The sequence below is a fragment of the Hordeum vulgare genome, chromosome 2H (genome assembly GCF_904849725.1).
Source record: "Hordeum vulgare subsp. vulgare chromosome 2H, MorexV3_pseudomolecules_assembly, whole genome shotgun sequence".
NCBI lineage: Eukaryota > Viridiplantae > Streptophyta > Magnoliopsida > Poales > Poaceae > Hordeum > Hordeum vulgare.
Window position 1 is genome coordinate 258,039,615 of NC_058519.1, and position 12,586 is coordinate 258,052,200.

At 47.4% G+C, this 12,586-nt stretch overlaps 1 protein-coding gene and 1 long non-coding RNA gene across 3 annotated transcripts; one reads left to right on the forward strand and one right to left on the reverse strand.

Annotated features, from left to right (window-relative positions):
• Positions 1–3,593: 3,593 nt before the first annotated feature.
• Positions 3,594–9,713, reverse strand: LOC123429988. Of its 2 annotated transcripts, XM_045113947.1 has the most exons (6): positions 9,674–9,713; positions 9,156–9,221; positions 4,937–5,041; positions 4,701–4,863; positions 4,146–4,625; positions 3,594–4,050 (listed from the first exon to the last, which is right to left on the reverse strand). In XM_045113947.1, the coding sequence occupies exons 3-6, from the start codon at positions 5,038–5,040 to the stop codon at positions 3,709–3,711; spliced, it is 1,089 nt and encodes a 362-aa protein (XP_044969882.1). In that variant the 5' UTR covers position 5,041; positions 9,156–9,221; positions 9,674–9,713; the 3' UTR covers positions 3,594–3,708. The 2 variants fall into 2 exon arrangements, with proteins under 2 accessions (XP_044969882.1, XP_044969881.1); XM_045113946.1 differs by lacking the exons at positions 9,156–9,221; positions 9,674–9,713 and adding an exon at positions 5,120–6,766.
• Positions 9,714–10,598: 885 nt separating this feature from the next.
• LOC123429989 lies at positions 10,599–11,860 on the forward strand. The gene is made up of 2 exons (XR_006622812.1): positions 10,599–11,237; positions 11,374–11,860. It is a non-coding gene; the product is annotated as an uncharacterized LOC123429989 (long non-coding RNA).
• Positions 11,861–12,586: the final 726 nt, after the last annotated feature.

Genomic DNA, 12,586 nt, shown 5'->3' on the forward strand with positions numbered 1-12,586 from the left:
GGCAAAATTATAAATTCCAGTATTCGCATTTGGATATGCATTCCTCCATCTCCCCAGATTCTTCTATTTCCTCTTCTTCATGTCATCTGCCTCTGGATATGAATCATCATGAGCTCGCAGAAATGGTTTGATATTCTTCACATGAGTTGGGGCTTCCTCTTCTATTCTCTCAGGCACTGGTGCCTTGTTCTTCCTGGAAGCCGCAACTGTAGCAGTCCTCTTGCCCTTGCCCTGGGAGATGGCCTGGAAGTAGGAGATGAGCTACGCATAGCATCACACATGAGCTTCTTCTTCTTCTTTGGAGGCGGCTTGATAACTCCCTCTTCCTCCTCCTGCTCTTCCTCAACAGCATCCTCGGGACGCTCGTCATATATGGAGGTTTGTCTGGCAGGAGCATGAACAATTCTCTTCCTTGTTTGCTTCTTGGGCATGGATCTCTGTGTATCTGAGTTGCCCCCTCATGACTCAGTGAAATGCCTCTCTTGGCAATAGTTGATCCAGAGACCTAGTGAGCAACTACACTCTCCCTCTTGGAGGTGAAATCATCATGCATGAAGTCAGAGTCCTCCTCATTAGAATTCTTCCTCTTCTTGGCATATGTTACAGCTTTAGGAAGCCCATGTGAACTGGGAGCGCTTGTGTCTAAATCTGAGTTGCTCTCTCGACTAGTGCCACCACTCAAGTCAACATCATCTTCTACCATGTTTTGACTATCCTTTGAACCTGACATCTTGGAAACTTAACCCTATAAATAGAGTAGGTGGGAAATACATATATTTTTTCAAGAAAATGAGTACAAAATTCAAGCTTGGGTTTTCTTTGTCTACAATTTTGTCTCACCAAGTGAACTAGTTCGGTCATTCTGAGGCAACAATAGAGACTGTGTAAACACGATTAAGTGGCACTAACTTTTTCGCTCAAACCTAAAATATACAGAACTGGTCGATGGATAGAAATTGTGCATACGTAGGAAGATAATGCGAATAATCTTGTTCAAGGAATAGGAATGAGGAAGGCACAAAAGGATAGGTCATATCCAAACTTGGCTGCGACTCTCTATGGAGGTGACGTAATTGAATATTGACGGTGAGGATGATGGAATCCGGCGGCGAGAGCACATGGGATGCAACAACGATGATTAGCTGATCCAATCGGTGGGACAGCTGAGGAGCGGGACGCTGGCGTTTGGAGGAATTTTCAAACAAACCACCCGTGGTGTGTGTATATGTATGTATGTATGTATGTATGTATATGTATATATATATATAGTGTGTGTGGATCAATTCTACTAACACTCCTTAACACCTTATTCTGCTAACACCTCGCCTTATTCTGCTAACACCCCATCCCGACCCAACTCAGCTTCTTCCCAGCATCACACCCGAGATCCCCTTCCACCTTTTTCCCCAGGTCACACTACCACAACCCACCTTCTCTCGATGATTTTTTGTCCAAAAGGACCCCTACCCTAGTGTATTTGTCGGAAAGGACCAACTCTGAAAGAAATGTGCCAAAAAGACCCCCTCCCCCCGTGGCGGCAGGCGCGCCATGCGACACGCGTCACATGCTTCCACCGCCCGAGGCGGCTGGGGCCTGCCACCACGAGCCTAGGGGGCCGACAAGCCTGCCACCACGCGCATAGGCGGCCGACGCACTTCCCGTTTTGTTGTCCCGCTGCCACAGAACGGGGCGCAACAGTGGGGCCCTGCCGCCTCGGGTGGTGGCGGCAGGTACTGTTTGGCGCCGAAAGTGGCGTTGCCCCCTGTCTGAAATCTCTGAGACATCAGTTGTCTCTTTCGTGCCGAAAGTGGCGCTCGCTCTCATTTTTAGGTTGTCAAGGATCTATGAGATGCTTCTTTTTCCCGCCCATTTTTTGCCAGGAGGGAACCTCTTCGCGCCATATTTTCCCGCCTACACATCCGCCTCAGCCTATAAAAGAAGGCACTCAAACACTCTTCGCCAGCATCCAGCCACACTTCGCCTCAGTGTGTGACACTTCTTTCATATTCAGTATGAGTTTGCCTTGTTCAGATCAAAGCATTAGGCCTAGGAAAATGAAGAGTGCGAGCTTGCCTCGGGGGGTGGAAGTACTGCGTTGTTGGTGTGGTGATCTCTGCAAGGTGAAGGAGGTGATGGATTTTTCAGATTGGTTGGGCATGAAGTTTTTCGTGTGCGCCAATTATGAGGAAGATCCACTCGTTGCTCCTTCAGCATACATCAGTCCGCCAATATGCTTAAGTCATCAAGAATAAACACGTTGTAGATATTATTGTTAGCTTGATATATATATTTATATTTTTCTTGTAGTCTCCTCCTCCTCTGTGCATGTACTATCATTGGATCGACACGGAAATGCCGTACTGGACGGTGACCGAGATTCGTGAAAGAGGTCGTCGTGCATGGGCTAGCTTGGACTTGGAAGAGCGCCGCGAGAAGGCTGAAGCAGAGCAGAAAGCAGCGCAGAAGAAAGAGTGGGAATAGTACTATGTGGAGCAGAGGGCTTTTCTTGATGAGATGATAAGGAAAAACCAAGAAGAGAAACTTCGGCTGGAGGAGGTTTACAGACAGCGGGAACAGGCCCGTGAAGCTGAGAGGGAGAGAAAGAGAGAAAGGGCTCGTGCGGCCAAGGCAGCAGAAGAAGATGGTCATGGAAAAGGAAAATATCCATGTTGGACTTAGTAGATTTATTTTATTGTATCTTAATTTGTGTTAGTTGTATCTTAATTTCTGCAAGTTGTATCTTAATTTCGGCAAGTTGTATCTTATTTTGAGCAATGTGTATCTTAATTCCGGCAAGTTGTATCTTCATTTCCGCAATATGTATCTTAATTTCAACTACGTGTATCTTCATTTTATCCCGCCATTTATTTCCCACCTTGCTTTCCCGCCATTTTTCTCCGCGTATAGCTTTGTCGCTATTTTGTTCCCGCCTCGCTTTCCCGCTATTTATTTCCCGCCTCGCTTTCCCACCATTTATTTCCCGCCTCGCTTATCCACCATTAGTTATTCGTCTCGCTCTGCTGCACCTATAAAAACCCCTCCAGACCAAGGTGGGTAAGGAGTGTGCTCAAAATGTCTCATTATCCTTTCGATCGTAGTTTTCACAGTGGTATGTCCGAGTGTCTTCTGCGCTTAGCTAGCAATTTCAATATAGACAATAGAATAGTTTCATGGGACGAACTCATCAGTAGTGACACGCTACTGAATGAGGTTGCCCATGCATTAGCTAGGAAGGGGTGGCCTGCAAGGACATATGCGGAGATTCGGAAAGAACTTCTGCGGTTGAATGAAAGATGGAAGAAGAAAGGCCAACACATACACGGTGGAGGTGGAGTAAAACATCCCTTTTTATGGATTGACGATAGCGAGGACGAAGACGATATCTTCATGCCGAGTACCAAGGCCAATATTGTTGCATCGTCGAAGGACAAGAGCGCATCATCGACGAAGGCCAAGAGTAGCGCTTCGTCAAAGGGCGAGAGCTCTGCATCGTCGAAGGATGACGACGACTTTATGTTGTTTTTGTATGAACTCTACATCTTAATGTATCTTATTTTATGCAAGCAACTTTAAATTGAAAAAATGCATCAAAATATATCGAGAACTTTTATTTCATCAAACTACATAGATGTCTTATACGTACATATGAAAGTTTGAAACTGATATAGAGAGATACAATAGTTTGCACACATAGATACACGAATCACCCTATGCGACGACAACCAGCTGGCCTTTCCCGACGACCGGAGGGTGACAAGCGATCAGGGGGTCTGTGTTCACGAAGACCACGGCTGTACTGTCCCTCGTGTTCCTGTGTCTGTGACTCATGCATAGGTGGTGGAGTCTGAAATCTATATTGAGATGATGATTCAAAATTGTAGGTGAATGGCTGTGACTTAGAATTGATATAAGATGGACCAATAACGTCCCCCCCAAAAAATCATTTAGCATTCCTGGGAGCGTGCATTGAGTAGCATGGGTTTCTGTGAGTATTTCTTTGTGTACGCCACGATGGGTTTCTTCATCTCCCCATGATGGACCATTAATTTCCTGCACAGAAAAATTGTGTGTAAATAAAAGTTATGTAAGCTGAAAAATTATGTGTAAATAAAAGTTATGTAATTGCTTATTATAATTGTACATACCTGACCGCTGTTGTAGCTTTGTGCTGCCTCGCTTGTCTCACGCCAACGAGTCCCCTCGGGCATCCTAATCCCTTGCGTCGGCGGATATGGCTGAGATCCTTGAGTGTGTGTGCCATATGCTGTATATGCATCCTGCTCCATGAAATGAGTCTGTTCGAGCGTCGAACCTAAATCTGGAGCATGTACCTGGGATGTCTGCCCATGTAGTGGTAGAGACGAGCCATGTCGTGGAACTGTCGGTGTAGTACTAGGACCCTCTCCCCACCGCATGGACGACGACGGCGCCGCACTCGGTCTAGCTGACCTCGGTTCCGGAATATTGTACACTCGAGTGGCAACGTCGTTCTCTGTACCCCATCTCATAATCCTTGTGGTGATGAATTCGCTAATTCTTTTAAAGAAGGCCCTGCCTTTAGGATCAATTCCTTGGGCTCGCATTCCTTCCCTCGCCATCGCTTGTACTTCGGTGCAAATATCAATCTGAAAAAAATCGTTGTTGGTTGGTTGAATTGTTCATGAAATGATGGACATGAATAGCAAGATGTTGATGATTACCGTGGAGTCACGATAGTAAGCTGATGATGTGTCTATCCATCTCTGCAACTGTTCCATATGTGTGGGATATGTTGGCATCGTAGGTGGTTCACTCGTCAGTCTAGTACGCGTGCTCATGCGATACCAATTATAGTACGCTTGTGTCGTAGTTGCATCGTACGGTCTGCATAAATAAATAATTACATCACATTCTGTATTTTATAAGTACATAATTAAATTAACATGAGTAAAATTACCCTTGCTGAGGCACTATATTTTGTAGAGCTTCATTATTCCACTGGTTTATCCATTGAATGTTATCTGCATTCCAATTGACACCAGCTCTGCCCATATTGCTCATCCTGAAATTTAGATAACAAAACATAAATTTCATGAACTAGGGATGGAATATCTATTTAGCCAGGTCACATCTTACTTACTTATGAGTTTCTTCGTCGATACATCTTGGTACCGATGGTGGAATATCTTCGTTCATAAATTTCATGAACCGGGGATGGAATATCTAGTTACAATGCCCGCACCATAGTCGCATGGGGTTGTCGGTTCTACTATCTGGGGTCGTCCTACAGGTAAGTATTCCTAGGACCACAACTGTAGAAACTCGTAGGAGACACAAAGTAATGGAGCTTTAGATGTGAATGAAGTTTTTTGGCTTGCATCACACAACCCTCGGTATGTGTGAAAAAGCATAGCAGAACCAAAGCTATATGGTGGATTTTGGGGTAATGGTTCGTCCACTATCTTTGCGGCAAAAAAGATGAGACCAGGCAAAACTAACTCCCCGTGAGAATTCGGAAACATCACACCAAATAGCCACAACAAATATGCAAACACGTGTCTCTTCGTTGTCTCAAGATCAGCATAGGTAGATAAAATTTCGAAGTTAGTACGAAGCCACCTGAGTGGGACACCTCGAGGCGGACTAGAACGATCTGATATGGGCATTTCGAGCCTAAGACGGCCCGAGACATCTGTTGGCCAAGTAGGAGAAACTCGTGGAGGTACCACTGGCACACCTCTAATTGGTAAAGCTGTGATCATTGACACATCTTTTAGAGTAGGTGCAAGCTCTCCATAGCGAAAGTGAAAGGTGTGGGTCTCCGGTCTCCATCGATCAATAAGGGATGTCAAAAAGGATGGGTCGGCAGTAAAACTACCTGAACGAGCTGCGAGGTTCGCAAAATGAAGGAGTCCATAAGCCTCAAGGTGTTCAAGGAAACGATTATGTATTGACCAGGGCGTCTTTACGGTTCGAAGCCTGAAGGTCTGAAGAGGATTTTCATGATTTGGATTTAAGAAAAGCTGGCAACGGTGGTGGTTGTCGTGATACCCATGCAAAAGGTGGGGCATTTCAGCCATAACATGCAATCACGATTAAATGATATTAAATATTCCGAAGATTACATCACAACGAAATGAAATTAAATAGTCCGAAGATTACATCACAACAAAATGAAATTAAATATTCCGAAGATTACATCACGACGAAATGAAATTAAATATTCCGAAGATTACATATCATGCCGTGTTGTTGTTACGATATGGACACTCCCTACGCGAGTGACCAGCACACCTACAAACGCGGCATCGCCTTGGTTCTCCCAACTGGTTGTGGCCCATGTCATTGTGATGACGCCTAGACTGACGTCGTCCCTTGGTGGTTCGCATCAATGCGGGATCTGGAACCCATGTGGTCCCTTCTGGCCACAATTGCTTGTAGTTCATATCAATGCCCCATGCCCAGAACTCACCGTTCCAAGTGTTGTATAAATTGTGCATGTTGAAGTACGGTGATACGTATGGCTCGACACTAATTTTTTGATCTGCAGTTGCCCGCAATACGTGACTGCAAGGGTATCCCAGAAGCTTGGGCTTGCTGCAAGTGCACACACATGAGGTTGTGCCAAGGGTCACAACTTGTTTTTTTGCTCCCCTATGGTGACCCTTAACAAACTTTGCTCGCACACTAACTTCCCATTTATTCCTAAGTGCATCTACCTTCCTGTACCCATGTCTTTGCAACTTCTTTGCTTTCTCATCAAGATGTCTTTGCATCTTCTCAGACCAGGGCTTGTTCAAATCAACTAGTGCCTTGGCGATGGTGACTCTGTCTGCAAAGTATGACACAGTCCGGTTCCAAGTTTCATCAATTAGTGATGTGATAGGTAGTGCCCTCACCCCTTTAAGAACACCATTGTACACCTCGGACATGTTGCTTGTCATTATACCGTATCGAGCGCCAGTGTCGTGAGACTGCGCCCACTTGTACAAAATGGGACAATTCTCACTGATCCACTGGCTCAAATTTATTGTTGTGTGACGACCCCTCCGGTCTTCTCTCGCCGGGAGGGATGCGCGCTCGATCTCAACATTGATACCTGCCCAGATAGCATTCATTTTTGCTATAGTTTTCTGCATGCACATCCTCTTGAATAGCTTGAACCAATCTTTGTTTTTGAATTTCGAATAAAAATTAGCTGCCAAATGCCTCATGCACCACCATGTCTCCAGATCGGGTCACCCCCAATCTGGATCTCGTGAAGCCTTAATTATCTCGAGCGCGCTTAATAGTCCGGTGTTGCGATCAGAGATGATGCAAACCCCTTCCCGATCTTTGATGACCCCCATCTTCAGGCAACACAGGAACCACAGCCAACTATGTTTGTTTTCGCTCTCGACTAGTGCAAAGGCAATAGGAAGAAGTTGATTGTTTGCATCAGTTGCCATCGCCACTAAGAGTGTGCCCTTGTACTTTCGAGTGAGAAATGTACCATCAATTGATACAACCGGACGACAATGCTTGAATGCTTGTATAGTCTGGGCGAATGCCCAGAATAAGCGGTCCAGGATTTGCTTGTCTGGGTTCAATGGATTTGGACGTTCTTTCCGGAAAACTTGAGTCCCCCTGTTAGCAACTGAAATCTGATGCAACATTCTGGGGGCAAAAGAGTACGCCTCCTCATAGGTTCCATACAACCTCTGAAATATCTTTTCCTTTGCATGCCGAGCCTTGCTGTAGCTGACAGGGAAACCAATCAGATCAGATGCAGTTGCCCGCAAAGCCGTAATACTAATATTAAGACTTTTCTGCACAATGGTTTGCATGACCTCTGACACATATTCTGCAGTCACATTGCGGTGCTGTGAAAGAGTGCCGGTTTGCTCACATCCATGTTGCTCTATTTTTGTGACATGCCATGGCTGACATACCTCAGGCTTCTGGCGAGCAATAACTCTTCCGCGGCAACCCGCTTCGCGATGGGTTCATATGAGCTTCAACTCCTTTTTATCAGACTGCTTCACTCTATGTTGCCTGTGTATGGCAATTGCATAGCTATGTATTGCTTGTTTAGCATATTTCCTATCTGGGAAAATCTGTCCAACGGCCAGACTTCCCGTTTCTAGGCCAGCAACAGAGTGAAATTCCTTGGTGATGCTCATAACCTGTAAAAACTCTGGGTTGATTGGTGCAGCGACCGCCTTCTTAGGAGAAACAACTTCATCATCATCTGATTCCGAAGAGGCAGAAGAATGACCATCATCATCATCATCATCTAGCGCCTCCGGCAATCCCTCGACATGTTCGCTCATGTCAACGACCGCAAACCAATATCCCGTGGCATACACTTGTTGGCCACCTGTTGGTTCCGATGGGCCGGTGTAGGGGGCTACAATTACGGCCACTTGTTGGCCACCCCTTGGTTCTGATGGGCCGGCGTCGGGGGCTACAGTTATGGCCAACTCGTCCTCACCGACACCGCTACTGCACTCGGCGACGTCACTGGCAGAAATGAACTCCACATAAACCATGGGTTGTCCATACATGGAGTTATTGGGATTGCTTGCAAAACCCATGTACGACGTCCATGCTCTTTCACCAGTAACCCGCCGTAGAACCCAATGATTTCCTCCCTCAACCACGAAAGCCTCCATGGTCATTTTTTTTTCATTCATCGCTGAACCAAACACCGCTCGGATGCACCTTCTAACTGCCGCATACTCTACATTAACCATGTCTCTTACTACAACCGTAGTCATCCCGCACCTAGACACATCCACACGAGAAGGACCCTCACGTACGATGTGACCATAAAACACTAACACATTTTTCATAGTACCTAACGAGCAGCCATATTTACATCGTTAGTCCATTAAAAATTATATTATTATATTTATATTTTAATAACATCCATTACTTATCTATTTTTACATATAACAATTTAACAAATATTCACAGACGGCTGTACATCTACGCATAATAATTTATATTGTACCATCATGTTATTTTATTTATATTGTAATAACATCCATTACTTATCTTTTTTTACATATAACAATTTAACAAATACTCACAGACGACTATACATCTACACATAATAATTTATATTGTACCATTTGTCGCGACACTACATCTACAAATTAAATACAAGATAAATTACAATATGTCACTCATACCTCTGGTTTAATAAGGATATCCTTCGAAATACAAAATATCACCAGTATAATATCAACGAATTCGACCTATTATCATATGAACAAAAATATTACACACATAATTTTTTCCCTACTAGCAAAAGTTTTAAAATACATAGTGCATGCATATACATATCACGAATCATATATCTACGGGGTTGACAAATTATCATATAAACAAATATATATTACACACATAATTATTTCCCTGCTAGCAAAAGTTTTAAAATACATACTGCATGCATATATATATCACGAGTCATATATCTACGGGGTTGACAAATTATCACATAAAAAAATATTACATACGCGTCTTGCATGTAATAATACTAATGAAGTTAACATATTATTACATGTTTAACAAAAATGCTAGTTACACACACATTTTTTTGGGTGCTTTCTAAATACCAGTTGCATGCAAACACGAACAAATCACCGGTAATATATGAACAGAGTCGACCTATTATCACATGAACAAAAATATGAATAGAGTCTCATACCTTGATCTTCAACTTAGTAGTTCATATCGCATGACAAAATAGTTCCACAAAAGTGATAATACGCTCCCTAAGACAAAATAAAACACATACTTAGAAATTAATCAAACAAAATAAAAACATCATGCATGCAAACACGACCAACAGAAATGGAAAGCTCTTACCTTGATCTATCTTTTCTTCAACTACAACGTCTTCAAAATCTAACCTTAAACCATCCTAAATCTCCACTTAAACCTTCATACGGAGTAGCTCTTGAGAGAAAGAGAAGAGAGTGAGAAAGAGAAAGAGAAGAGGGTGACAGAGGAGGCAACGGCAGGAGAAGAGAGTGAGAGAGGAGGCAGCGATGCAGTTCGCTTATAAAGAAGAAGTTTCGCACTGTCTCGTCGGTGGGAGCGGGAAAAAATTCCCACTGTTTCGTCGGTGGGAGCGGGAAAAATCTGTCTCAGCGTGGGAATCAACGACTAAGGAAATCAGCGCAGTCAGCAACAGTGCCATATGTCTGTCTGCACGGGAACAGTACCGGCCGCCTCCTCCCGAGGCGGCAGGACCCACCACGCTGTCACCTTTCTGTTGCCGCATCGCTAAAACGGGAGTCTGCTTCGACCGCCTGGGCTCGTGGCGGCAGGCCCCAGCCACTTCGGACGGTGGCGGCAGGTGACGCGTGTCGCCTGACGCGCCTGCCGTCAGAGGAGGAGGGGTAGTTTCGACACATTTCTTTCAGAGCTAGTCCTTTCCGACAAATACACTCGGGTAGGGGTTCTTTTGGACAAAAATTCTTTGTCGATTGGACACGAGCACCATCAACATCCGGCATGAACCCAATCCACCTCCACCTTCTTCCAGCGCCCACCCCCCTTCCCACCCCACCCAAATGTGGCCCCCTCTCACCCACCCCACCTTCTTCCACCCCCGACCCACCCCCTCCTCCTTCTTCCACCCACGGCCCAACTCCCCCTCCACCTTCCTTCGGCCAGGATCTGCCAACACTGACAGAATCCCCTCTCCCCTCCGTCTCCCCCTTTTACCGCTCGCAACGGCCTTCCTCCACCGCCGGGCGGTGCGGCCACGGCTCACAGCGCCACCAGCCAAAAATCTGTGTGTCGCCTCCTCTATCTCGCGTTGCCTCCTATCCATGTGCTTACCTAGCTCCCCCGGGCCAAACATCGACACGCATCTCCGGCCTCCCCGTGCCTATCCGGCAAAGCAATCAAATTGATTCAGCTAAGCCACACCCCCCTGTGAAGAAACGGACTGGTGACAGGCGCCAGGCGCCAGGCGCACTACCACAACCAGATCTGGCTCTACCTTCTCCCCCCAGGCCTCCTCTCCGTGTTGATTCAGTAGAGACCGATTTGTCTTGCTAATGCAACTTCTCAGCAGCGGGTCTAAGCCAAGAACTGCCCCTAGCACGCCTACCGTGGCTGATACTAGCCGGCAACCATTGTCCATTGCCCTAGTGCAGCTCGGTTGCGCCTGAATATGCAGCTCGGTTGCTGCCCTCTCCTTTCTTATGACTCACGCTGCTTGTGGAGGGAAGAGTGGCGGAGGAGGAGAGTGCTTACAGGTACAGGCACGCGGGCGTATTGGTATCGAGGCTGACCTCTAGCAGTCCATTGGGATGAGGCTCGTTGTGTGGATCTGCAGTCCACCGTGATGTTCACTGAGAGTGCTCATACATTTCAGAGTATTGTTTTGTGCAGTTTGTCGGGGACGTTGGTGACTTACAGGCGCCCTACATGCACCCGCTCCTCATGCTGGTTCTGGCCTGGATCCGTGGATGACGGCGTGCTCGTTCTGGCCTGGATCCGTGGCTGACGGGTGCGAGAATCATCCCAGCGCCAGCCCACGAATGGTCAGCGCCGGATCTGGGAACCACGCCAAACTTCAGCACCCATGCCGCACTCCCCTTCCACATCCGTCAGCGCGCATAGGGGTCGGCTGGCTGGGGGTCGCCATCCGGTTGTGGCTCGCCGACGGATGTAGTTCGGTTGTCCTGTCTGCATCTCTGCTTCCGACCAGGGCTCATCGACGGATGCAGTGCGGTAGGGCAGTACATGTAGTTCGGTAGGTCCGTGGATGCAGTGCGGCAGGGCAGTAGATGTAGTTAGAGCATCTCCAACAGACGCGCTACGAAGCCGCGCGCTAAAAAAAATTTACCACGTCAAAATAACGTTTTACAGTGCCGGATGACCGAACATCTTCAACAGAGGCTTAAAAATATCCTGAAATCATCCCTGCCCCGCCATCTCCAGCGGACACCCAAAATCATCCTTGCCCCGCCATGGCCACGCCCTGCCCCGCCGAGCCGCCGCGACCTGCTCCGCCCTGCCCCGCCATGGCCGCGGCCTGCTCCGCCCCGCCTGCTCCGCCCCGCCGCGGCCTGCCCCGCTCCGCCCCGCCGTGACCTGCTCCGCCCCGCCGCGACCTGCTCCTCCCCGCCCCGCCATGGCCGTGGCCTGCTCCGCCCCGCCCCGCCATGGCCGCGGCCTGCTCCGCCTTGCCGCGACCTGCTCCTCCCCGCCCCGCCATGGCCGCGGCCTGCCCCGCCGCCGTGGCCGGCTGGCAGGCTGGCGCGCGCACGCGAGGTTGCCGGCAGCGGGCGCATGCACGGAAAGGAGTTTCAACGCGCACGAAAAGTTCAGCGCGCACGAGCTCGCACACGAAATATACTGCGTCCGATTCAGTTTTCCCCAGCGCGCTGAACATTTTTTACGACGTGCTCTATTATACAGCGTCTGTTGGAGTGCAATTTTTAACTCCGCGCGCGCTAAACTTATGATTTTTTAGGCACGACACCAGTATTGGGCGTCTGTTGGAGATGCTCTTAGGTAGGTCCGTGCATGCGGTGCGGCACTCACGGTCCTGCGTATTCACCGGGGAGGCCGCTACAGTTTGTCGCGCAAGTGCTGCACC